The 27,584-nt window shown below is 38.4% G+C and overlaps 2 protein-coding genes across 4 annotated transcripts in view; one reads left to right on the forward strand and one right to left on the reverse strand.

Annotated features, from left to right (window-relative positions):
* The window catches only part of LOC111582477 (endothelin-converting enzyme-like 1), a 68,540-nt gene extending 58,943 nt beyond the window's left edge, over positions 1-9,597 (forward strand). The window contains exons 13-18 of one of the 2 annotated variants that reach the window (XM_023291155.3): positions 2,603-2,670; positions 3,252-3,400; positions 5,142-5,207; positions 5,803-5,898; positions 8,408-8,484; positions 8,734-9,597. In XM_023291155.3, the coding sequence (XP_023146923.1) occupies positions 2,603-2,670; positions 3,252-3,400; positions 5,142-5,207; positions 5,803-5,898; positions 8,408-8,484; positions 8,734-8,833 (556 nt within the window). In that variant the 3' untranslated portion in view covers positions 8,834-9,597. The remainder of the gene's footprint in view (positions 1-2,602; positions 2,671-3,251; positions 3,401-5,141; positions 5,208-5,802; positions 5,899-8,407; positions 8,485-8,733) is intronic. The other variant, XM_035957652.2, reaches the window with a different exon arrangement.
* Positions 9,598-9,887: 290 nt separating this feature from the next.
* ccdc150 (coiled-coil domain containing 150) lies at positions 9,888-27,546 on the reverse strand. 2 transcript variants are annotated; one of them, XM_035957650.2, is made up of 20 exons: positions 26,594-27,546; positions 26,303-26,481; positions 25,414-25,482; positions 23,879-23,995; positions 23,670-23,799; positions 22,645-22,688; positions 22,426-22,518; positions 21,159-21,266; positions 20,941-21,065; positions 17,595-17,772; positions 17,406-17,474; positions 17,231-17,323; positions 16,569-16,649; positions 16,058-16,200; positions 15,516-15,609; positions 13,764-13,912; positions 13,523-13,649; positions 12,829-13,020; positions 12,076-12,162; positions 9,888-10,476 (listed from the first exon to the last, which is right to left on the reverse strand). In XM_035957650.2, exons 1-20 carry the CDS (start codon positions 26,928-26,930, stop codon positions 10,342-10,344), a joined length of 2,550 nt encoding a protein of 849 aa, XP_035813543.1. In that variant the 5' UTR covers positions 26,931-27,546; the 3' UTR covers positions 9,888-10,341. The 2 variants fall into 2 exon arrangements, with proteins under 2 accessions (XP_035813543.1, XP_023146924.1); XM_023291156.3 differs by having other exon boundaries at positions 12,076-12,159; positions 26,594-27,545.
* Between the last annotated feature and the right edge of the window lie 38 nt (positions 27,547-27,584).

The raw sequence follows: 27,584 nt of genomic DNA on the forward strand, positions 1-27,584 counted from the left end.
CTCTGCATACAATACAGTCCAAGTAGCTACACGTTCTGCATTCATACAACTCCCTGAGCAACCGCATGCACACACACCCCTCCTCACAAATATAAGATAATTAGACCTAGCAGTTTGTATACCCAGCGTTAGCCAGCACTTCTACGTCTTCATTAGAGGTGATCACCACTACTTCCAATACCTACTACCATGCATTGCTAATCAATATTAATTAATGATTCTAGGAAAGTGTGTGTGTGTGCAGGCACCTGTCCCCTTGAAGTTATTACTGCAGTAGCCCTAACCTCCCAGAAACTCTCTCCTCTCTCCCTCTCTCTCTCTCTCACACACACACACACACACACACACACACACACACACACACACACACACACACACACACACACACCCCTCCGCTATCACGTCGACTATAATGAAGCTTCAATCAGCCAGTTAGTTTAGCAAGGGAGTCGGGCCCAGTGTGAGGCAGCATATCGACTAGCTGTCAGAAAGTCATTTTCAGACGTAGCCATGTGAATAGCCCTGAGTCTGCCCTCTCATCACTCTCTATATCTGCACATGTGGCAAAGACGCCCCTCCATCCCAGCGCAGAGGTCCAGGAGAGGTGAAGTGACCTGCTGCTTTTTGGTGGCGTACGCCGCTAGTAGAGACACATTCAGGCTGTTCGCACTCACACATGGATGAGATGTGTTACAGGGGGCTCAATTTTTTATCAGCAACTCAGGAAATTAAGATTTATGTTCACGTTGCATCTGAGAGGTCCCAGTGCACATTCTTATCCTCACGTGAAACACACATTTGATGTCTTTTCATCAATGTGAACAAGAAAAATGTGGCATTGAGCTGATTTTTATTCAAAACCAATCTGAATCACATAGATCAGAAATTAGTTCTCAAGTGCAGCTTTTTTAAATTTTTTATCTAGCTTGGCAGAACAGAATTTGCAATGAGAATAATGGGACAAGGGAAAGAAAGCCAAATAGTTGTAATGAGACATTTCAAAGCAGTCTAAAGGCATCCTGCTTTGTTCCGAGCTGTTCTGAGAGGATAAGCATGCTGTCCTAACTTTGCATATATGTAATGTCAATCTCAGGATAGAAGATTTTAGATGTGATTGCCGTGTACCCTACAAACGTTTATTTTTCTCTTTCATTATTTTATCATTCTATGGACCTCCGTGAGCTGTGTGCTCAATAAAATCTGGAAGTGAAGGTGAAAAAACCCTGCTCTTGCGGTTTGAGCAGCTCTAGGTCAAGAATTGAGAGTGGCAGTGATAGACAGCAAACAAGAACTAGAGGAGCTGGTAGCTGCATAGAAACATAAATGTATTAAAGCCCAGTCCCGACCTCCATCTTAAGGCCAGCATTATACCTTGCACATTCGCACGAACGGTCCGCTGAAGTGCACCAAAGTCCACAAGGTCTGATGTCCACATGCAATATGTAGAATACATAGATACAAACTACTGCACATGTATTGAACAGAGTCAAGAGAACTCCATCAGACTAGAAAAAGTGTCTGTGACAGACCACCAGACTATAACTCTCCAAGAGTTTGTTGAAATTGTAATCTAGCAATTTAAATATTACACTTCTTTAAAGCTGGGGGACAAGGAAGAGATGGATTAAAAACAGAATGGTCAGAAGTGAAACAGGTATAGCGAGCTTCAAAGAGCATTTTAACAATGTTTTGAATCTTCTTGCCTCCCTGTGTAAGAAACATGACCGTATGATCATAAAAGATAAGCCAAGGCACAAGTGAATTAAACCTACATTCTCTGTAACAGCCAGCAGGGGGCGACTCCTCTGGTTGCGAAAAGAAGTTTAATTGTATGGAAGTTAGAGAAAATGGCCCTACTTCGACTATTCACTTGATTTATTACCTGAGTAAACATTTTCCTAATGAGTTCATGGTCTTATCTGCTAGTATGAAGACTTTTTGTAAACTGTATCATGTTCATTTAGTAAATTATGGTCCCATTTTGAAGAAAATAGGCAATGGAACAAGCTTTGGTTTAGAGTGTGGCTACCTTGTGTTTCCCAGATTGGTACTGTTTTACTGTACGTAGCTTGTTCAAGTTGTCAGTCAGATCCACCTCTCACACGTTATGTTTCAAATGACTGAGGTGGTGACCGTGGAATTAAAAACTCAAGGCTTCAGATTTATAGTCCACAATTCAATGGGTGATGTCAAGGTGGCTACGTCTATCTTTTATATGAAGTATATGCTCTAGCTTCATATTCAACAGACAGCAGAATGCCATCCAACTTCTGATCTGACTTCAGGGAAAGCAATGTACTTCCCAGAGTTTCTCAGTATTCTTTACAACAAAATAAAAACAGCAAAACAGTAGCACAAAGACACAAAGCCAGCAAACTGAAGCAACAAATTTAAAGTTTGCTAACATTAACCACAACAGGCCTAAAGCAAAAGCCCCTATTGTATGTAAAACAACTTATGAACTTTACATAAGGAAAGTTAATGTGTTATGCTTTTTTTTCAGTCTCAGTTTAACAGTAAACAGTGTGATACTATTTACGCATCTGTAGAGACCAAGAAAGTCTCCACTTTGTGTAATGTTCCATATTCTTCCTTTTGCCAGGTCTCTGAACTATGGAGGAATAGGAGCAATCATTGGCCATGAGCTAACACATGGATATGATGACTGGGGTAAGAATGATAACCTCTTCACCCATAATCCATTGCAACAAAGTCTTAACACCCACATTTTTATGTTGTACTGCCGAAAGGTTTCCCTGATGCTTTTTTTTTTTTTTTTTTTTTTTAATTGAATGAAATTTGTTGGGCAACTGTGCAGCAAAGGCTATTTTGAGCCACAACCCGGAACTTTGATTTCCAGTCTAAAGTGCTGCCCTTCAAGATCCATCAAAAGAATTTAATGAAGACATGACATTTCTTTCAACCGCCTGCCAAAAGGCTGGAAAACCTTGAACTGACTGGTAGGTTTGTGCACTACCAGCTTCTTTGCCAGAGAGTCTACCACCATTTTTATCCTTCAAATTTAGTTGGCTGGATGTGCTGTTCTGTTGGCTCATGCACAGAATTTATCAGCCAACACCAACTCTGGATTTACTAACATTTTTGCCCTCTTATGGTTTGACCCCTGCAGCTACCAAAGAGTGTAAGAGATGGCATGCTGGGCAGTTCTTTGGGCTGTGAAGGAAAGTTGCAGATTGTGTTGTCTCCATGCTAACACTCGCCCCCCCCTGCCCTTTTGCCCCTCATCTTAGTGATGCAATGGTTCATGTCCCTAGGGGGCCAGTACGACCGCCATGGCAACCTCAAGCAGTGGTGGACCGAGGAGTCCTACAGAAAGTTTCAGAGGAAGGCTGAGTGCATTGTCAAGCTCTACGACAACTTCACTGTTTATAACCAGAAGGTGAGCATGCACACACACAGACACACACACACACACACACACACACACATCACTGAGTCATCACTGTACACATAATTTTACAACAGCATGACATGGATATATGGGCTCTCTGATGTTCTAAACTGATATTAGGTTTATATTGAAAACCATATATCAGAAAGTCAGTGTTCACCTCTAATATGATGCAGTTTGATTTATTACTTCTGATTGAATCAATAGTACTGATTGAATGAAACTTTTGCTATATTTTGTACAGAATAAATGCATGATTATAAGTATAAGTAGTTAAAGGTGGGCTCCGTCAATTTCCCATAATAAAGATCCACTTATTATTTTAAGACTTAGCAACTGTTAAAACAGTTGCATGTGTTTTGTGGCTCCAGCAGACCTTTGTGTCATCAGATTGTGCTCAAATATCCCAAGTTTTCTATTTAAAAAAAACAAAAAATCATGTTAAAAAGTCAGACTCCATAAATGGATGATGGATGGATGGATGGATGGATGGATGGATGGATGGATGGATGGATGTACGTACAAATGCCTTGACTTTTAGAGGACTCTACACACAGAAAATACAGCAGCAACCCATCCGTCCCAAAACATACCCTGCTTTATCATCTACTTTCAATTGGAAAATGATTTACCAAATAAACATGCTGTTTGTAAAAACACTATTGAAACAAGCAGTTCAGGTCATAAACTCATGAGAAAAACATTTACTGAGGTACCAATTTAGGTGAAAAGTCAAGCCATTTTGCACAGACTTTCTGTACAATCACAATTCTTTTGCAATCAGAAGTGTCGCCCCCTGTTGGCAGTTAGTAAGACTAACTCAGACTGTACTGCTTTAGACACCATGGTCCTATTATCACACTGTATCTACTCCCAGAAGTATGTCGCTTTGGATAAAAGTGTTTGCTAAATGAAATTGTACAATTGTAGATGCAGACTTACAGCATTCTACGTTGGCTTTGCTTTCCTAACTCTGATGCTATTTATCTTGTATATACAACCTGTGGTTACAAACCATGAGCAGGGAAGCAGGATGGCTCTAAAGACAGTGTAAATGGTTTTTGAAATTTGCTGTTCTACTACTACTAGGAACTAAAAGTCCAATTATGTCATTTTCTGCTGCTTCAGTTCTGACCATTCTGTTTTTAATCAATCTTTTCCCAGTCCCCCAGCTTCAACGAAGTGTAATACCAAGTTGGTGGAGTAAAAAACGCTGAAGATTCCGAATTTTTGCACTTCTCAGATATAAAAGAAGAGACTGATATTTTTGAAAATATGCTTTTTGATGCAAACATTAATGCCACTCTTGTGAAAGTATTTGCAAATATGAAGCTGGTCATTAGTTTAGCTTAGTGTAAAGACTGGAAGCAAGGGAAACGGGTAATCTGCTGCAACTCCAGGAAGTCATTGCAGCTAACCAAGAACTAGCCAAGCACGAATAGGATGATGAGGTATAAGAGTCGTATCAATTTTACTATCCCACAGAATGTTCTGAAAGCAAATAAGCACGGTTTCCAAGTGCCAACATTTTTCTTAAACATTGCTGCATCCGAGGACAAGATCTGTACACTGCAGTAATCTGCAGAAAACAATCTGTTTTATAGTAGAACTTAAATCATGTGCCAACAGAAATACACCCATGAAGTACATGTAATTACAAGTATAACTGCAGATTAGGAGTCGTTTAGGAGATTTGAGTGTTTCAGCAGCTTTCCTTCTGTATGTCTAGGTGAATGGTCGTCTGACACTGGGGGAGAACATAGCAGACATGGGAGGGCTGAAGCTGTCATACTATGTAAGTAACAACTGATATAATCATTGTCCAAATACTGTGACTATGCGGCTTTGCAAAATTCAAACATTAGAATCCAGCCCTATCAGTACACGAAGCCTCTGTCTGCTCGGTGTCAAAAATCTCCTTCTCTATATTCTTCTAAGCTTTATTTGCATTAAAGTAAAGACTACGAGTGCTGCAGAATCAAGTTAAAAGATAAACAATTTTAATATATATTTATGTGTGTGTGTATGTTTTCATGGACAGCAGAAAACCTACGCTGCATAATTCAGTTCCATATTGAGCATGTCGATAGTCTACACAGATGTGTTTTGTGCATGCAGATGCAAAAGTACAAAGGGAGTGAATAAAGACTTTTAAATAAATCATAATATCGAATGCATCAACGTGCCATAATGTCTGTTAGTGATGTCAATCATTAAGATTGACTGAAGGAAACATAAGTCAGTTTCATTAGGTATCCTGTTTGGTGTCAGATCTTATTTTAACTTAAAGAAAATACACTTCTTTGGACATGAGTTGAAGGATCATAATTTCATTTGCATCTCCTGCCTGTCATTATTCCCTCCTTCCACACCTCTCCCTCTCTCCTCAGGCATATCAGAAGTGGGTGAGGGAACATGGTCCAGAGAGGCCTCTGCCTGGCCTCAAATACACTCACGAACAGCTGCTCTTCATTGCCTTTGCTCAGGTACAGAAGCCTCTCAAAAGAATTCACACTACTGTCTTTCATTACATTTACATATTAAATCCTTTTAGCTGCCACTCTCAGCTGGAGCGGCTGATCATAGAGGGCAGGTAGGAGTTGTATATGATTCCCAACATTAGTGGATGGATGCATTAACTATTTGAAGCGATCAAAAAAGGAAAGTGTTGATGACAATACAGTGTCTCTGAGCACCAGACCACCCCTGCTCCTTGTAACTATTACGACTTGTCATTGAAATTCAATGGTTTCATTGAAATTCATGGCTTAATGTAAGAGTGGCAAAATCTAGACACACTTTAAAATGCAACATGGAGTGTTTTAGCCCATTTTTTGAAAGTCTTGCCACAGGGAAGTGATATGAAAATCGTGTATACGTGCGTACATTCATTTGAAATGTCATATGTGTGTGTGTCCATGGTGAATAAAAAGCATAATTTCTAGCTTGGGGCAAGTCAGCCATGTCAACCAAAATTAATGTGGTCAAGTCTACAAATCTGCACAGCAGGCCAACAGAAAGGATTTTTGAACATAGTAACTTAAATAACTAAATATCTAACTTTTAACATATTTGGCTGCAAAAAAATATTTTACTGCCCATTAATACTGATTGTTTTGCCAACAAAATGACAGAAAAATGTCCTTGGCAGGACATCCTATGACTTATGATGGCCCAAAATCTTAATACTCTCACTTTGTTAGTGCAGAAGATGAACAAAACATGCAAACAGTCACATTTTAGAGGACTAAACTGGAGGAGAGATGGCACTTTTGACTTTTAATATGATGATTAATCGGTAAATATAGACTCCCTCTGGTGATTTTCATTTTTTCTTTGCTGGAAGACAATGAGTAAAATAAGCAGTCGGCATCATGGATGAACATTTCTACTTTGAAACTGCAGTGTACTGATGACAGTATCAAATACATGGATTCAGACTTCTGGGGTTCATATACAGCAAACATTAAAAAAAACAATCCTGGTGGAGAATTCTGTATAAGTATTCCTCTTAAGAATCGGCTTCCTGTCTGTTCCAATACTGCAACTTGCCACTGTGTAGCGTAGAGTAGTTTTACAGTGTTTGAGAAGAGTCCTAGGTGAGCTGTTGTGCTTGAGTTTAGGGAGAGGTTGGGATTAGAAGAGCTGAAACTCCATATATCTGAACAACTGCAACTCAGTGACTAACACCGCTGACCTTGGCACGGGAGATCGGTGGTTCAAATCCCAGTCGGGGTGCAGTTGTCCAGTGAGGACACTTAGCAAGCTCCTTAGTGCTGCCTACCAACCTACCTCATGTTGCATCTACTCCTTGATGTATGTTTATAGATAAAAGTGTCTGCTAAATGAAATTGTAGAATTGAACAAGGCAGCAATGATGTAGAGTTACATCTAAGTAATTTTAGGGTATGAAGTGACTATTTTCATCAAAAAAAGACAAATAAGTATCACAAAGATGAGTTTTTTCACAAGGGAGGGACTTATTTGCAGATTAATTTACTATCAATAGTTGTATCAGGTAATTGCATAATAATTTTTATTCCAAAGAAAAAGCACAGTATTTTCACCAAAGAGAATTTTTAGGATGCTGTTGTAATTAACAGGCCTAATGAGTGTCTGCTTTTGGCTTATAAAATCAATTTCTGGCAAGGATTTGTTTTACTTTTATGTCCAAATTTAGCCAATCAAGATGCAAGAGGTGTTGAAATTGACGTGTTGCATTGCAAATCTTACTTCAGTAAAAGTACAAAGTATTATCAACAAAATGCAATGGAAGTACCAAAAGTAAAAGTTGTTTAGCAGAGTAATGAGCCTTGAGTGACATATTACATATTAAATGATGAAGTAGGCATTAAGAATTTATGTTGTGGGTAGTCGACCTGGAGCTCATTTGAACTACTTTATATACAGTTGGGTATTTTAGTCCAGAGTTTCCCAGTTTGGGGTAAATCTGACACAGTTATTATAGTTAATAAACAAAAGTAGAAAAAACTGTTCTGTTATTTAAGTAGTGTGTTATACAAGCTTGTGTTGTATTGTATAACTTTATCTCCTCTGGCCTTCAATGGGTATTTTAATGAAGCCATCTGAGACATTTAGAGAGGAAGTCACTCTTTGGTGAAACTGCTAACAACTCACATCTGGATAATGGCATAATGGGATAATGTTTTGTTTTTTTTTGTAAACAGCAGCTAAAAAGATTGCAACCACTGGCTTATCTGTCTTCTGAAATTACCTATTACAGCTCTTAAGACAAATGCAGTGCCATAAAAAGTGCAATATTTCCCTCTGAATTGTTGTGCAGAAGCACTATTAGAAATAAGTGAAAATATGGCAGAAAATTTACATTTTCTAAGTGCAAGCAACTCAGAGTAGTTCTTGACTGAACGTACTTTGATATTTTCCAGCTCTGGGAACAAGACCGTCCCTCCTTGTCCTGTTGTGGCTAAACTATGTCCACTTTCGGTCATTGTTGTGCTATTATTGTCTTTTCAGAACTGGTGTATGAAGAGGAGATCTCAGTCCATCTACTTGCAGCTGCTAACTGACAAGCATGCGCCAGAGCACTACAGGTACAACACACACATACACAACACAAAACACTCAGCAGCTCGTTCCTGTCATGCATTTGTGCAAAAATGATTTTACATGTTGAGAGTCTCAGCTGTAAAATAGTATTCGAATCCAAGACAGTTTAAAAAAAAATGAAACCTGGCTGCAGTTAAGGGTGCAGAGGTTGTGGTCTGGTGGTTTCTGTGTTGCACACATACAGACACACATGTATCTCCACATTGCTTTCTCTCTTTTTCCTCCCCCTGTAGAGTGATTGGCAGCGTCTCCCAGTTTGATGAGTTCGCCCGTGTTTTCCACTGTTCCAAGGGTTCCCCAATGAACCCTGTGGACAAATGCTCTGTTTGGTGACCTCTCCGTCCAGCCTGTTGGGATAAACTTCGTCTTTAAAGCCACCACTCTCCCCGCCCCCCTCTCTCCTACATCCCATATTTACCAGAGCTAACAGGATGATACAGACTACATAAATCCCATCCACGCCTATGAACGACACATAAAGGAAATGTATCTTTTCATTCTCATTATATTTCTTAACTTTATACATTGATTGTCTATTAATAACTGTCTGTACTAATCAAACTAAGCATGGCTCACATGGCTATTGATTGTGTACATATATAATTTGATTATATATATTTTTCTATGTTTAAATTTATTTTCAGATCATCTATTTTTGTATTTAGCAGATATTTCACATACATTACGCCTAGGATTCATAAGCTATTTGTTTTTTAATGACATTACATGCAACATGTTTACTCACTTGTTTCTCTCCTTCACAGCATCATCTATTAAAACTCCAGCATATGTAAAGAGTACAGATTGGCAACAGAAGTGATTTCAGTCCATAATGTAAACTGGACAAGGACCAATTTAAAATGAACTGGGATCAGTAGCATCCTTGTGCCTGCCAAAACATTAGCGTTTCAGTCTCAGTTTGGGATTGGAGTTTGATTTGTACAATGCTGCACTCTTGTGGCTGCAGAGAGCAATGGTCAATGTTGAGCTGTCATGACTGTTGTATTGTTTGCCCGCACTGGTCTCTTGTCACTGTGAGTGTTTGTACGGTTTTTAAGATTTGTCAACTTTAAAAATAAGAAAAAAGAAAAGAAAAAGCTTGACTCATGGTGGATGTTTTCTCAGGATTTGTAGCACAGTGCAGCGCCAAGTGGAGCATCTTTGTGTCTCTATCTACATTCAGCCGACAATACAAACACGAAGAATGGTTTATCAATCAAAGATGGAAAAAAAAAAAAGGAGCCAGTATTGATTTTCCTGACTGGAATTCAGACCCTAATGGACAAGCTGATGGGATGGTCCTTTTGATTAGAAACTGAAGAACTTCTGGATTATTCACATATCAGTATTTCCTGATGAACTCTGAATGATCTTAAAACACCCGGAATAAAGTGAGTGTGTGACCTCACCTCATATATTCACAGTTAACGCACCAAATACCACAAAGCAACACTCTGTACATATTAAAGTGCAACTATGGTAGATGGAGAATCATACATTTGTACACAGTGTTATTTAAAAATACTTTTGTATAAAGAATCTGTTGGTACAAAAAAATGAGAGTCTTTGTACAGAGGAGAAGTATATCAGATGTTTAGGTTGTACAGCTTGTTTTGAAGAGAGTGCATGTTTCCATCTTGACTGACATTAAATTCTGATCGATAAATGTGGAGGATATCACACACACACGTCTGACTCTACAGCTGTTAGTTCACATGTGGCTGCTATCTCTTCCTCTCTGTTGGTCGCTGTTTAATGTTTGAATAAATACAAAGGATCACTGTCACGCTGTCTGTGATCAGGTGTGTGCGTTCAAAAACTGCTGTATGTGCTGGTCACCATCAGTGTGGTTGTGTTATCAGCTGTGTCCTCACAGGCTTGTACCCTCCAGCGATCTGAGCCAGCTCTCTCTTGGCCTCCCAGCGTTGGATGGTAGAAGTCCACCTCTCCAGCTCTGCCTCCCGTTTGCTTATAACCTGTAAAACCCAGCAGGAACCAACAGGACTCATTACACAGTGCAGCATCAACAAGCTGTGTAAACCAGGTGGCTGTTTCATACAAGATTATCTGTTAAACCGGTTAAAATCAATCTGAAATCTAAACACGGTGGTTTTTCCAAAGGAAAGAAGAAGAGCTGATGCACAGCATGGGCTCAACTTCTTGTAGATTTGTTAAATTTTATCAGTTTTAGGGCAGAAAGGGTTTACTTTCACAGAAAAACATCAGATTATGTAACTTTCATGAGTTTTTAGAGATTAAATCAATGACTTGAGACAGACTTTACAGACTGGCCAATATTTGTCAAACATTATAGTTGATTATTCTTAAGTATGAAACTTAAAAGCATAAAAGTTCTTTGCCAAATGCGAGCAACAAGACATTTATCAAGTGACTTACTTCTACTAAGTGAGTTATAAGAGCAGCAAGTGATCACGTTTGCACTGAGAAGGACAGAGTTATATATTCTTTTAAAAATGTTTCAAGTTTTTCCAGTGATGTTAATTTGCAAAGGGTCCTTTTTAAGGTTTTTCTATATGTATGCAATCCCAAATAAACAATAATCTAAACAAAAATAATCTATAAGGACAAAATCATATCCAGCTTTCATCTTTAAAATAACAGGCTGCACAGTGGTGTAGTGGTTAGCACTTTCCCCTGGCAGCTAGAAGATCCCTGGTTTGCGTCCCGGCTTTCCCGGGTTCTTTCTGCATGGAGTTTGCATGTTCTCCCTGTGCATGCGTGGGTTTTCTCCACATTCTCCAGCTTCCCCCCACAGTCCAAAAAATATGCTGAGGTTAATTGATGATTCTAAATTGACTGTAGGTGTGAATGTGAGTGTGATTGTTAGCCCTGTGATAGACTGGTGACCTGTCCAGGTGTCTCCTGCCTTCACCCTAAGTCAGCTGGGATAGACTCCAGCCCCACATGACCCTAATGAGGAACAAGCGGTGTATAGATAATGGATGGATGGATCCTTAAAATAAACCCAAAGGAATGAGAATCTTCTGAAGTCCCTGAAATTCTTTATTTGAAGTGAAGCAGACCTAGCATGCAACTCAACCCCACATTTGTCTGCTCTACACAAATCAATAGAACATGTTATTCACATTGATTATGATTATCTGAAGATTTGGACTCGGATACCTTGACTGAAAACATCAATAGCAACTGAAAATATCTTCCACTTCTTCTACTCCTACAAAGGGCACATCAAAGGGAACAAACATTCAGCCAGCAGTGCTTTTAAAGATCAACAGTTCTCTGAAAGTCTGCAGGGATTTAGTATAAAAAAAAAAAAGATAAAGATGTACTTAAAGGCTTATTCCTACACATCAAATCAGGAGTTCCTCATGACTGTTCTGAAATGCCTACGATACTTAATACTTTTTCTAACAAGCCTCAAGGTTTCAGTGGCTTCAAAGAGTAGCAACATTTAAAAAATATGACTGAAGCTTCACCTTGAACCAAAAGAAAGTCAAGGCAGCATGAATCCTATTTTTCACTGAAGAATACTGGTAAAAATAAAGATGGCATAAAAAACACAATGTGAAATGAGACATTTTCAAGACACTCACCTGTTCAGATTCCATCCTGACCTCTGGGAGTTTACCGTCGGTCTGCTCCTTCTCAAGCAGATTCCTGATCCTCTCTTCTAACCTCTGCTGAAAGCATAGCAGACTAAATATCTATACAGGCTAATAGTGACAAACATATCAAATATAATTACAGCCTGAAAGATGCAACATTTCTGTCTAGAAATTAATATATACTACCGTTCAAAAGTTTGGGGTCACCCAGGCAATTTCATGTTTTTCATGAAAACTCACACTTTTATTTATGTGCTAACATAATTGCAAAAGGGTTTTCTAATCATAAATTAGCCCTTCAACACCATCAGGTAACAGAATAATGTTATCTTCATTGCAAAAAAATGCTTCTCTTTTAAAAATAAGGACATTTCGACCCCAAACTTTTGAATGGTAGTGTAAGTTTAAGATACTCCTATTGTGAATCTAACTTTGCTTCTATTGCAGTACTTGTATTTAAAAGACAGGTTTTAAAAACAATATGAAACTACATATTATAATCAATACTGTATTTCAGTATCTCCTGAAGAACTGTAGTGTCAACAGTTGGTCACCTTTACATTTTTTGGAACACTGAAGCATATTAAATTATCTTAGGTGACACCATTAGTTGTATTTCTTATATGGCCTAAAGGTAACTCAGCAGAAGTTACTGAAGGAATAAAAAAAATGCTAATCATACACTACTTCTACAGCTTCTTTCTTTAACATCTACAATATTTCTGTGTGCAGTAACACTACCTCAACTTTCTGACAGCTGTCCTGTAAATCTCTGCTCTTCTGTTGCTGCCTCAGTTGGCTCCTCTGCTCTCTAATACAGGCTTTCTGTTTGGACACTAGACGCTCCAGCTCAGACACCCGTCTGTGCAGATCCTCATTGGTCTTGGACAGTTCACTTGACTTGGTTGATGAATCTTTGACTGTCATTTTTAGCTAGAGAAGAAAACAGGATTCACACACACATGCACACAAAAAAAAGAAAAGATAAACGTGTGGCATCAGGTTCCAGAAGAGTGCTTGTGTGTTTTATTATTACTTCACATAGACGAATGATTAGCTGACGCATTCTGAGAAAAGTATAAATGTGGTAAACAAAACAAAACTTGTGATGAGCAGCCTGGCAGTTTCTACAGTTTTTTGCTGTGAATCAAAGAAACTCAGCAGAGTCAGAGGTGAGAATTTTCAATAGAGATTATGTATATCCATACATATTTACACACTTCAGTAAATCTCTCTGAATGTTTTGGCCAACTCTTACTTCAGAGTCATACTTGGAGGTTTTTCACTACATGTTTGAGACTGAGATGGTGTTTACTCAGAGACGTCAAAAGATGGGATCTTTTACAGTGGAATATTTTGCACCTGCACAGAATTTAGAGCTGAAATGATAGTCATTATTTTTTTAACAACAAAAAAGATTTGCACCATTTGGTACCTCTGATATTTCTCGATGCAGCGTCTTCATGGATGATTGATAGTCTTCCCTACTTCGTTGCTTTATAGCGCTCAGATCTGTAGATAAATGACTTATCTTTGTCTGAGCTTCACGTAACTCGTCATCTCTGCAATATATGGTGAGAGCATAGAAAATATTGTTATTACATGCTGTATAGGATGTCCTATTTATCCACATATACCATGTAGCAGAGAGCCACCAGGCTGCTTCCTGACTGTACCTCAGCATGATGGTAGCCTGGTACTGGTCTCGAGCCTGTTCCAGCTTCCTGTGTAAACTGCTGTTGGTCAACACAGCCTGCTCCAAACTGTGGGCCAGCTTCTTGTTGTCGCCTCTGGCTGTAACAAAGGCCTTCTGCAAGGACTCCAGCTGGAGGATTTTTACATACACACACAGAATACACACACATTTAATTATACAAACATTTTGTGAACACATGAGGGGAACAAACTTCCCAAGTTCCCACAAAACACACAATAAACTACACATGGCACCTTCATTTTATGTAGCCCAGAGCCCAGTGCCCCAAGGCTGCAGTTCTATATGCTCCCATCATTGTTCCCCTTTAATTAATTAGGAAATTATTTAGGAATATAAGCCCCATAAGCAAAACTAAAAATATTATTGGTATTGACACTAGATTTTGTTAAGGGACCCTTGGGGCTTCAACATTAAATCATAATGCACAGGAATAGTTTAACATTTTGGTAAATATGCATATTTATTTTCTTGCTAAAAGTCTGCTACAACCAGCAGCTGCTTAGCTTCGCTTAGCATGAAGACAAAGGCAAACAGAGAGCTTAGCTCCACGATAAAAGAAAAAAATCTGTTTACAATCACCTCTTAATTTCATTAATTGACTCGTCATATCTAGTTTGTTCTGCAGAAATGCTGAAGTGGACAAACAACTGGTTGTGGTTTAATAGAGGGTTATGTCTCTAGGAAGCTACAGCACATTAGCCTGACACACCAAACAGACATGAGAGTGGTACTAATCTTTTCATCTACATCTTAGTAAGAAAGCAAATATGCCAGGTACCCCAAATTTTAAATTATTCCTTTAAGGCCCTTTTAATTTCTTTTGATGTTTTGCTGTGTGTATGCATATTCTATCATATTAATCATAAAAAACCTACTAGCAAGGTTTGGAACCGCTTTTGTTTAGTCATTCATCAAGTGTTGTTCTTGGAGGTAAGAGTAAATAAAAGATAATCTGATTAATAAAATTATAAATTATATCTCAATGGATGGAACCAAAGGATGACAAAGATTTTGATGATTTCTAATCCTCCCTCATATACAGTATATCAAAGGTCATCAGAGCAGAAAAAACTCCTAAAAGTACACTATATCAGAATTTTATTTATAAATTAAACAGCCAACAAGCTGCACCTCAGAGTGAAAACGGAGAACACTGAAATACCTCATATCTAGGACTCAAAAATGTTTTATCCAAATTATCAGTTATTAGCTCAGCTGCCACTGCAACGTGTCTTTAAAAGCAGATGTTGAATGTAAAGTATTTGTACTGGAAAAAAAAGTTGGTGACCTTCTAGAAAAAGTATAACCAATAAATCTCTATAAATCATGTTTATCATAAAATAAATCATGTCAATTTTTAGAACGGGGTTCCTTCATTTTTTCACATTTGCCAATTTTTAACCAATTTGCATATTTGAAAATTGTTGTTTGGCTTTCTTATCATAGTCACCTTCACAAACCTGTGCTTCTCATTGTTTTTATAACAATGACAATAAAGAACCTTTGAACCTTTTGAAACCTACTGTATGCTGCTAAGGAAACTATGAATGTAGGTATTTAATATAAATAAATACAAAATATGAACACTTTTATCTCAAAATATCAAAGATGTATGTGTGTGAATTTGTGATTGGCTTCTCTTGTAACAAAGCTTCTCACATAGCTCCTATAAAGTGTGTGATTACGAGCATCCGTTAAAGAGTGCCCTTACAGCTCTGTTGTTCTTCCAATGAGCAGATGTTAGGAGTTCCTGGAGTTTCTCCACTTCAGCCTGATGTTTTCTGATTTCTCTCTGAGCCTGCATCCTGGCACAGAGGAAAGCAACACAAAGTATCACCAGTGACAGCTGTATATGACCCAGACATGCATATTTTATGCACACTAATGTGTAAATAATACTCTCGTAATATGTGCATGTTCCCTGGAGGAAAACAAACTTTGACTCAAATCAGTTATATTGCTTTAGGTACTCTTGACAAGCTTAAATCAATAATTCCATTATACTAATAACTCCTATTTAATGCTTCGTTATATGTTTTATTCTCCTTTATTGTGTCATATATATGGTACAGTAAAAGAGCAGCAAAACAGCGTGTCTTTTAGCTCATCTAAAATGCCTAAGATGTCTTATCTTTCAAAACATTCATACATAATTACAGTCACAAATAATTGCATTTACAGATATTTCACTCATTTACTTTCAGGTTTCTCATCTTAACATGCAGGGTTTTTATAACCCTTTTCAGCTCTGACCTGTCCTTCTTGAGAGTGACCAGCTCCTGTTCTCGTCCCTCCAGCTCCTGACGAGGTGTCTGGCTGTTGAGCTGGAGTCTGCTAATGGAGGTTGGTCTGACAACACCCTCTGCTGGTCCACAAATACCCAGCAGCTCGCTGATCTGCAGCACAACAAAACTTATCTTAGTGCTTCCAAGGTTTGTTTATTTGTAAGAACACATCACAGGTGCATTACAAAGATGTGCTACAGTCAGACAAATATTTGGCCATTTGTAAAAAAGGAAATGTGGATCTGAAATCTACAACAACTGTGCATCAGTTTGTTAATTTCTTCCTGTTGCCTGCAGTCATGAATGAACTTTACTGCCTTTTCTCAATTTAGACTCTTCCAGACTTACTAAAGCCTTTTTCAGGAAACTGGATTCAATCTTTTCTAAGTTTTTTTTTTTTTTTTTTAATCTACAACTTATTCTTTTAAAAATGAGAAGCTAACACTGATCTTTAATAAGTGTTTTTGTGTGTGCTGTACCTTAAGTTTCCTGTTTTCAAAGGTCAGCTTGTTCTTGTCAGATAGATCCTTCAGCGTCTGGTCAACATGCTGCACTGCATCCTGTATACAACCACCAAAACATGAACAGAGAATCTGAGCATCCTAACTACTTCTCTCAGTCAAGATTTTGGTACCACTGACTGACTTATATGCATAAAAAATTATGACACCAATGGTGTTGGGAATAATATTTCAATAATAGTTTTAATGCTATAAATATTGGGTGTTGCATGTGAAACTAACTATATGATGAATTAATTTAACGGACTGCATAACAGAAGCTGAATAACTGAGTATTTAACCGCTACTAATGCACAACAGCTACAAACTAACAGACAGAACATCATAAAGGTTAAAGCTTCTGCTTGCCTGCAAGGTTCCACAACAACCTTGACAGGAAAAACAGAGAATTCTCTGCACATGGACAAGACACCACATCCACCTCACTTCTGTGTTATCAGGAACTCACATACACACCACATTCAGTCCTTACAACACAATAGAAACACTTCTACATTCACACAATGTCCTTCAAGGTGAAGATGGTTCAGATTGGCTGAGACAGAAGATGTCCAGGGGGGTTCAAGTTTAAACTGCGGATTCCCCCAACTATAGACCAATCATGGTGACTTTTCTCTTACCTGCTGCTGTTCTAAAGCAGACACCTTTCCCATGAGCCTCCTGTTCTCATCCTGTTGGTTCTGTAGGTCAGAGCTCAGAGATCCCACCTCCCGCTGCAAATCAGAACTCAATACTTTCAATAACAGACAATTAAATAACACATATGAGGTGGGAAAGCATTCTAACTAATCCTACCCTGGCCTCCCTCAGCTGGGTGTCCAGATCACTTCTTTCAGCCTCCAGCTTAGTGACAACCAGACATAGCTGTAAGTCAAAGAAAGTTGGATATACTTGAGGACAGAGACAGATGAAAGGGGGTTGTTTTATGTCTTGGTGCAACATTATCCATCACACAAATAATAGCATTGCATTTGTAGAAAGTACCTCATTTTTTGCAGCCTCCAGGTCTTTTCTCATCGCCTCCTCTGCTTCCCTCACTGTGCTCAGCTCTTCCCGGAGTCTCTCAATGGTTTGCTCTAGTAGCTTCTTCTGAGTGGCCGCTGTTTCTTGAGTGATGGAGGAGCTCTGCAGGAGGTGAGCATGCTCTCCTTTTAACTTCTCCCTGAAAAAACAGGGAGAATTCAATATATTAAAAGGTGCTTCTAAAAACTTTGTACATTTTTCTCATACTTCTTTACGTGACTGTTTTATCTTTTAAAAGGTTAAATGTATCACTAGCATCAGTGTTTCTGGCAGCCTGCTCTGAAGAAAGTAGTACTGTGAAGCAGCTTTTACACCATCAGATGACAGATCTCTCTCCTGAATGTCACTTATACCACTATTTTAGGTGACTGTATTCGCAGTGCAGGGAGACAGATTTCATTAGATAATTACATTAAGGCAGAGAAATGGCTGGCAGAGACTAAAATAGTTTTTTTTTTTTTTTTTTTTAATAAAAGACATCAAATTTCTGTCTGAGACACAGCAAATCAATTTATATGACTGACCTACTCTTCTTAAATGTTAATATTTTCTCCTAACAGACCAACTAACTCAGCATGACATGGTAGAAACTAAATAAAAAGAGAGACATAGGGGACTGATAACTATGGTATAATGCATAGTTCAGTGTTTTTCTGTTCCATGTGGAGTTTATTTTAAAATAAAACTATAAAAATGTCTATTTTTGTTCGTATGCATTAGAATTTTGAATGTGTGTCTTCAGGATTTCATCTCATCAAAAGAGCAAAACACAAAGGAAACTATGATCAGAAAAACAAACCTTTAAGCACTTCAAATTTACATCAAAAATGCAAACTGTGGAGAATTTGTTGCCCTGAAATGGACGTGGGTTTTTTGTGCTGCCGAGGATATTAAGATTTTGTTGGAAACAAAGTTTTTTGATCTGTTTTCCTATGTTGCATTTTATGGTGGATAAAAAAAAACAGTTGTGTTTCACCATAAAGCAAAAAAATCACGTGACATCCTCACCAGCAACATATAGTGGGCAGATATGAAAACGAGGAGACCGAGTGAGTTATAGTGAATTTTAATGATAACACTTAGATCTGTTTAAGAACTCCAGTCATTGTGAGCTACAGTCGAGGTATTAATTTTACTAGGAGCTACAGTCAAAGTCTATTTCTGTCCTTGTGATCTACTGATGTTATTGACAGCAAAAGTAGAAATCTACTGATTCTGTTGTGAACTCTTGGTATCACTGAGATCTACGGTAGATCTTTCGTGAGGTCATTGTAAGCTGCAGTAAAAATGTGGTGATTATTTTGTGAGGTACACTACAATTCTACTGAGGTCACTGTCAGCTACAGCAGAACTCCTGTGAAGTTCAATGTGATACAGTATAATTCTAATAATTTAATTGTGACCTGAAGTAGAACTCTAGTGATGTCCTCGTCAGATACAGTGGGACATTTGTGATGACACTAAGAATCAAAGTAGAACCCAAGTCATGCCTTTGTGAGCTGCTACAGTAGAACTGTGGTGAAGTCAAAATGACATACAGTTTATCTGGGAATGTGCCAACTAGGCTGCAAAAAGCAGGGTAAATATTTATTACAAATACTATTAGCACAAAAGCAATAACCAGGAAATGGCTTTGTAAAGACCCGCCAACAGTCCCTGAATGGGCAGAGATGATTCAGGAAATCTATATTATGGAAGAACCGACTTTTCCTCTGCAACATACCGGGAAAAGTGCAAAAGTACTGAAAAATCTGGAAGTCTTATTTGAATCTGGAATGACTTTACTGCATATTCATTATGTTTGGAGATGATTGCTTAATTTCCTGCTGCACTAAAGCATGAATGATACACAAAAAAATCATACTGTGAGTGTTTTGACAGATACTGCTATATGAGTAACGATTTTAAAACAGGTGTTAGTTTTTATAATCTCTTTTCCTTTGAAAAAAAATAGAATGGTGATGATTTATTCTGCAGTCTGTACTCAACAAGCATGTCCCCTTATGTCTGGAGAGCATGATTTTTACGCCAGGGCATCTCCGTAGCACCACAATGCTTCCATTTATAACGGTATATCGAGACACATTTTAGCTTAATCAAAAATTGGAGCTCCTGTGATTTGGAGATTTGTCCAGATTTTTCTCAAGGAACAATTAAGGACAAACAGGTACACTGTCATGTAACCCAGCTTCTTTTTGTATTCTGTTGTAGGAAACTTGAAACAATTCACATTACCTATTCTGACCCTGCCTGCTATCCCTTGGACTGTTGGTTTTCCCTAAAAAACAAAACAAAGTTCAAAAAGAGAAATAAGAGACGTAAATGACAGCTACAGTTAAGTGTAGTTCCAGTAATGTAACTGTAAGACACAGACCAAAACAGACAGGGAAAGACACAAATAAAATGCCTGAAATGCACACTATCTGCCCTTGAAGAATTCAGTGCTAATCAGGGCTGTGTTATGGTCTCTCAGAACTAGTTCTTAAGAAGTGCCGTCTGCCCACATCAGAAATCGAACGTGTTGCAATCATTCCTAGTAAAAAGCTGGCTTTCCTCGAGACAGAGATAACAGCACACATCTTGAGACAATCTCTATAGGGAGACATTGATATAGATTCATGGGGTTGTACAGAGGAAAAATAACACAACTATTTGAGCAGTAAAACAAAAAAGACAGACCTAGAAGGAGAACGACACCCAGTTCTTCTCTCACCACTACACAGCTGAGCAATCATAGTGTGAAGTGGGTGTGAATGTAGGACTGTTAGTTTTGGAAAGTTACAAATGGACTGTATAATACAGTAGAGATCGACAGCACTCCCAACAAAAACAGCTTCTACGAAAACTGACAACTTTACGAAAAGAAGATTTTTTGCGGGGTAGGTGTACAATATAAATGAACACTTGGCTATATGTAAACTATACAAAATATTCCTCTTATCATGTCCATTTTAATTTATTTAAACTGCTCCAATCCATCCAATCCATCATAGTTTAGAAGATTTCTTTTCTTTAAAGTGTCACATAATAACATCAGAATCTTTAATTCACATACCAGTATGTCAAACAAAACTTTCCATGTGTGAGCCCTGCAATAAGACATTTTTTAACACTTGAATACAATCTGTCAGCTGTTGATTTGCATGCCATCTATGACGATTAAAGCATTAGGAGGGTGGAGAGAGTAGCAACAGCAATCTCAGCTGTAAACGATCATTGTGACTTTGCAGCTTTGCAAATAGATATCACCTATCAGTGAATGCATATGTGTGAAGTTAAGTATGAAAAGCTACGCTGAGAGACTCACAGCTCCTTCTGGAGGCGAACGCTGTCTGTTACCGCCACCTGCAGCTCAGTCTGAACGTTGCATCGGGCTGCCTCCAGCAACAGGTCTTGCTCTTGAAGCTGCTTGAACACACGACTCCTCTCGGCCTGAAAGACACGCAGAGAAGCAAAAAGTCACATTACGGTTTTGTGTGTGAGTGTGTGTGTGTGTGCGCCTGCGTGTTTGTTTGTAGTACCTACCATCAAGCAAGCCTGATGCTCAAACTGTTGCTTCTCATTCTCTGCTGTGAGTGAACGCAGGGCTGAGCTGAGCTGTGAACACTGGCTTTGAAGGTGTTTATTCTGGATCTGTTTATTATATAGAAATATATGAAGAAAGCATTAGGAATGAGAGGTTGTTAGCATCCCTATTACACTTCATGATAATTGTTGTCAAAACGGCACCAAAACAAAGTGATACTCCTTCAACTGTTAAAATTGAATCATTTAACTAAATTCTAACTTAATTTTACTTTTAACAGTATCTGTCTCTGATCTCTTTAATCCTCCTATTACCTTCAAATTTATAAACATCTTCTATCCTTGGGGTCAATTTGACTCCAGCAATTCAAACCTCCATAAAATTATGAGAATTAAAATTGTTCCCCAAGTTTGCACTATGTGTCAGGTACTTTATGTCTGTTTAACTACTTAAATAGCCCTTAAATAAAACACCCCCCAACCCACTCCCCTCATACATCCAGAATACTTGTTACATGACTATGGAGAAAGTTGCAGATCACAATAAAATCTCACTGACTGACCTGCAACTGGAAAATTTGGTGTTTCAATCATATTTTGTTCTCTGTAACATCTGGAATGAAAAACTTTTTCTGTTATCAAGAATAGCAATATGGATTATGTCTGGTGTCAATTTGACCCCAGGTATAACAAACACATTTTCAGAAAGTTTAGTGCACTAAAGCTTTTTGAATATTATAAAACTGCATGTTATAATGACCTCAATATCATCCCAAACAACCAAAACAAAGTTGTGTAAAATGTTGATGTCTTCTATATTTTGTACAGCTAAAAGCCCGGAGTCAAATTAACCCTAAAGAACACTGATGCGTACAACACGTGTACAGGGCAATGAAAACATAACATCACGTTAATTTTATGTGTACCCAGTTGTCGCTGTAAAATTAGGAAAAGTCATTTAATACAAAGCAAAAAAATGATGTCAATCATTTATTTAGAGATGTTAAACATTGAATGGGGTCAAACTGACCTCAAAGATAATAGGAGGGTTAATATTGGGAAGGTTAATATTGGGAAACCTGCTATTTGGGTTATTGTAATATATTAAAACTTAGTCATATACCAAAGCTTGGAAAAAAATACGGTAACTTTCAGTTTATTTGACATTTGGATTCTTCTCATAGCTGTGGTGAAACTGGGAGCAACCCTGGAGTCTAAAACAGTGGCACAAGTTAGTGAAGACAGAAATACTTCAGAGGGTCCTGACCTGCAGTCTGTCAGCAGCAGCTCTCAGTTCTCTGGCCTCTTTCAGCAGTTTATTGTTCTCTATCTGCTGCCTCTGATGAGCCACATGAACGCTCTGAACACAACACACACAATATTCACCCACAAAGAAACATTCTATCCATTACTAATCACATACTAAAGAAGATGAAAATTAAAATAAAATGGTTTTATTTACTAATTTTTCACTATCTACACTTACTTTCACTTCAGTTTTCAACTCAGACACAAGGGAGTTCTTCATTGCTGTGAAAACCAAAGAGAAAATGTAGTTCAGCATTTAAAAATCACGTGTAACAGTGGAAATTTTAAGAAAAGAGACCTGTTTTGTATAGTATTTTGCTGTCCATAAAGGCCCTCTCTGGACATTTATTTACACTATGTAATCACTCGGGGTTTTTAAAAGTTAATTTTACACTTTACTCCTCGTAGAAATAGGTCACTTGATTAACATTTTACTGCTCACACTCAGCGAAGAACAAATTTACTTTTAAGTTGGTACTTTAGAACATTGTAAGCAATTCTGAGTTTAATAAATATGGTAACAGATTTAAACTCCTCTCTGGTCTATTTTTAGTAATCTATTAGAAAAATATTAAATATTACACAGCTCCAGGTACCCCAGTAGCTCAACAGGTTGAGTCAGTGACCCATACACAGTGACAATAGTCCCTGATGCAGTGGTCATGGGTTTGAATCCAGCTTGTGGTCCTTTGTTCCCCTACTCTTCTCCACACTTTCCTGTCTCTCTCACTGCTGTACTATCAATACAGCTGAAAAAGGCCCAAAAAATAACATTATATATATATATACATTACACAGTTCCAGATTTTCAAATTTACCATTTTTGTATTGCAAATTTTAAATCTTTTTTTCCTCTGACTTTACAAAAGACGCAGCTGTGAACACCTGAACCCATGTTCAGAAAAACTGAGTCAGGGATTTTCTACTTTGTCCCTGCCTCAGCCCACTTTGTAAAACAGGCTGACAGGGAATACTTCTCCGTTAGGATCTTGACTTTCCCAGTGTGCAGAGTGGAGGTGGGAACAGCCAACAGGCCAGTGAGAGAGGACTCCAGGTGAGCAGAAATGGCATGTAGCTGCTGAAATCTACTGCATTTTGTATGATTTATATCTACCTCTTTCCTGAAAAGCCTTGCAGCAGTATTTTGCGATGGGTGTAGCACAGTCACAGCAGACTGGATATGTACCTCTTGATTCTCCTAACCTGCCTGTTCTTTGAGCTGCTGACAGAGCTTCTCCAGCTGTCGGCCTCTGTCTTTTTCTTCTGCCAGTTGCTGCCGGCTAGACTGGACCTCCACACGCCGGGCCTGGCAGTCGGTCTGCAGCAGCAGAGCCTGGCAGGCCAGAAGCAGATGTCATGTTAGCTGCTGCTGATACATGCTCATCACCCTGTGAGGTCTCCTAACAACGTACCTGTCTTCTCTCCATCTCCACCACTCTCTCCATGTCTTCAACCCTCCGGAGAAGCTCACTGAAAGATTTTATGGCGTCATTGGAGCGGGTGGATTCCTGCATCATCTGCTCTGTCATCTGGTCCATGGAAAGATTAGATTATAGTTATTGTTCACTTCAACAGCGCTCATAAAATGTAAATTCATGTGGAAAAGTCAGTACAAATTTGTTGTTTTTTTATATACCTTTTATGACTAAACATTCAATCCTCTTTGAAACAGTGTCTACAGCTAAAAGTGATATACGACATGGAAAACTTTCCCTTTAAATCATTTATTATACGTGAATATTCCCAGATGGAATATTCCCCTCTGGTAAATATAAGTACACTTCTTGCTTTAGAAGCTAGCAAGGCCTCCTTCAGCAGAAATAACTTTTTGTAAGTGTCCACCAGATTCTGGGATCAGCTTGCAGAAGTTTTGAACAACTCTTTCATGGAAAAATCCCTCAGGTGTAAGATGTTTGAGTGTTTTCCAGCACGTACAGTCTGTATCAAATCCACCCACAATCCCATAACCCTCCATAATCCTCTTCTTTTTGAACCATTCCTTGAAGGATTTTCTGTGTTCATAGAATCATCATCATGTTGAAAAGTCTCCTTCTGGTTCAGCTTCAAATTTTAAACACTTGGCTTCATATGATCTTCAAGCGTTTTTTTAATTGATGTAGAATTTAGAAATGAATGAATGAAACTAATGAATCCTTGATTTTAAGCTGCCCAGTCCCTTATTGTTGTTTGGTTCTTCTCCTGAAAAGCTGCAACACACATTTCTACTGTTACTGTGAATAAACATCTCTATCTTCATTCATCTGTCCAGAACACATTACTTTGAAAGACCTGCTCTTTGCCTGTATTTTCACTGACCAACAAGCTAACTGCAGATCCTGTGATAAATGTTCAGGGTTCTTGGAGAGTTTTCTTGCAATAAAAGTTCTGCTCTTGGGTTGAATTTGCTGAAGTGATCATTCTTGGACTGGATTTTAGATCTAGACCACTTGTAGCTGATTTTACTCAGTGTTTTTTAAATCCTTTTGAGATCTTTTTAAATTTCTTGTCAGACTCACAGGTATCCACAACCTTTGTCCTAAGTGTCTTAGAGAGTTCCCTAATCTTTGCATGATGACAAAGACTCAATGTAGGAGGCTTAAATATGACAGATTCCATTTGTCACCTCCCAAGAAGATCTTAATGATTGGCATCTTACTGTAACTTGGAAGTCTTGATTCTACTACGACTACCTGGTCACTATGAGACTATTCTTTACTTATTTAAAATATGAAAAAGACACAAAATGTCCATTTTATGTGTCACTTGTTTGACTGTATTACCTTTTTCTGTAGGCATCGTTTTAAAGAGAATCAAATGTTCAAATATTCACAAAAAGTCGACAATTTCAATCTAACAATATATTTACTTTTTTAACATCTCTTGAAGCTTGACAATGGAGGAAAGGGGATATAAAGGGTTAAAAAAAGAGAAAGAATTAGCCACTCACCTCCATCAGTTTCTGACTCATCTCTAATTTAACAGTTTTCAGCTCCTCAGCTGCCAAAGCCACATCCAGCTGGAAAAAAAGATGAGGTAATAATCAAAACCCCCACACAATAACCAGTACACTGCTCACTGCACAACTAAAGCATACAGTTTAGGAGACTCTACCAATCCTAAACCATCAGATTTTTAAAAGTAGCACATCTGATAAGAAAGATTTTCACCAACATTTCATGTCCCATGGGTTGTTTTTCTTGTAAGATAAACAAGAAAAAGTTTTTGTCATGTGGCTTTTTTATAGTTACATTAATTTTGTAGGATCTAATTTTCAAGATCTATATAGGTACGTGTGTTTTGTTTGCAAAGAACACCGTGTTCACAGTGGACACGCACTACTAGACATCAGTTGAAAAGCTGAGCAGATAAAGCCAATTAAGTTTTTCGTTTTCAATGAGTTATAGTGACACAAAATATTAAATGACTATCTATCTAATAAAACACTAGGATGAATTTAAAAAATTAAAACTTTATTGTGGTAATTCTCAGTAATGATGTTTGATATTCAGATCCAATACAATGTAAATCCCAGATTGGTATATGATATTTCAGTTTCTCTTTTAACATGAATTTTGAAAAACTTCTCAAATTCTGTTTTTGCTTTTCTATTATGAGGTATTGAGTGTAAACTAATGAGGGAAAAAATATTGAAAAAGATTTTTGCATAAGGCTGCAACATAACTCAATGTGATAGCACAAAGAGGTCTGAATAGTTTCTGAATATACAGTATATCTTTACCACTGCACTAAAGATAATGAGGAAAATGGCACCATTATTAATAGTAATGGTCAACTAGTGCACAAAAATAAGAACTAAATTGTCATTATAACATTACCTTAGCAGCAGCAGCTGCCTCCAGTGTGTCCTCCAACCTCTGCACCTGTGTGCGAGCTTCATCTCTCTCCTGGTAAGCCTGTAGAAGTTGATCCCGGAGCTTGATCAGCTCCTTCCTGGATGCCTGCTGCTCCTCCTGACTCTCCCGCTGCAGTGCTGCCAGCTGCTGCTTCAAATGGGCTGCACAGGGAAAAACAAATCAGGAAAATGGAACAAGAACATCCAGTTCTGTCCCTTTTCTCACAGTACAAGTGTTGTAATTATGACTTGTGTTAGGATTATCAGACATTACCTGTGTGAGAGGGATCCAGCTCTCTATCAGTCTCAAGGCGGAAGACAGTGAGTTTGAGGGTCTGTAGCAGACTTTCAATGCGACACATCTGATTCACTAGAGAGTCATATTTTTCCCAAAGGATGCTCTCATCTCCAAGAGTCCAGCGCATCTTCAGGGGACTTAGAGAACCCAACCTCTCTGAAGATTCCAATATTTGGTCCCTAGATACACCTAGTTCACACAAGTCTCTAATAAGGCCTTCAGTCTCCTGCTCTGCCAGCAACAGTCGCTGGTGCAGGAGGATCAGAGGCTCCGGGGCCCCAACACCGAGGAGCTGGACAGCTGGACAGGACATTACCAGACGGGAGGACTGGAAGATACTGAGGGAGGAAGTCACATGTCCACTTCTAAACTAGATTACATGTCATGCTTCCTGAAAAACAAGTTAGTTGAAGAAATGTGTCGCATAACGTAGCTTGTTCAGTCTCATGTAACCTCTTTTGACAGCAATATAGTGTCGACATAAGACATACACAATACAAGCTTTCACCAATATGTTGAACTGACCCCACTGTAGCTTCACTTCAGTAACTAGTGTAAAGCTCCACAGGTTGTAAATTTATTGAACTTACTTATCGGTCTCACATGTCAAACTTAAAAAGGTTTCAGGATACGGTGAACGTCTCCAAAATGAGGCTAGATGCGAATTATTGCGAACGAGTGGTTTGTTTTTGCGGCCATATTTACCAGGAATGAGCAGCAAGGCGCGCGGAAAAATCACAGCAGCAGCGTTTCACCGCTCGTGCACGAGACTGGACCAACCGGACATGAACGAAATAAATTTAAAAACAAAATAAATAAAAACAACAGTAACGCTTCGGGTTAAGAGACACGACGTGAGGAAATGCTGCTTCATTTTGTTTTACAGTTAAACTAAAGCAGTAAATATAACCTAACTGTCCTCACTGTAGCAGCGGCCGCTTCCGGAGTCTGTTTCCATAGCGACGCT

Source organism: Amphiprion ocellaris, chromosome 7, assembly GCF_022539595.1.
Source record: "Amphiprion ocellaris isolate individual 3 ecotype Okinawa chromosome 7, ASM2253959v1, whole genome shotgun sequence".
Lineage (NCBI taxonomy): Eukaryota > Metazoa > Chordata > Actinopteri > Pomacentridae > Amphiprion > Amphiprion ocellaris.

Bases quoted from the DNA above. Each gene is read 5' to 3' on its own strand.
- ccdc150 (XM_035957650.2), bottom strand. From the start codon at position 26,930: ATGTCCTGTCCAGCTGTCCAGCTCCTCGGTGTTGGGGCCCCGGAGCCT. The intron at 17,773-20,940 runs GTGAGTCTCTCA...CTGTTTTTTCAG, and splicing joins GTTCGCCTCCAGAAGGAGCT to GGAGAAGTTAAAAGGAGAGC. The intron at 13,650-13,763 runs GTACAGTCAGGA...CATATATTGCAG, and splicing joins CAGGCTACCATCATGCTGAG to AGATGACGAGTTACGTGAAG.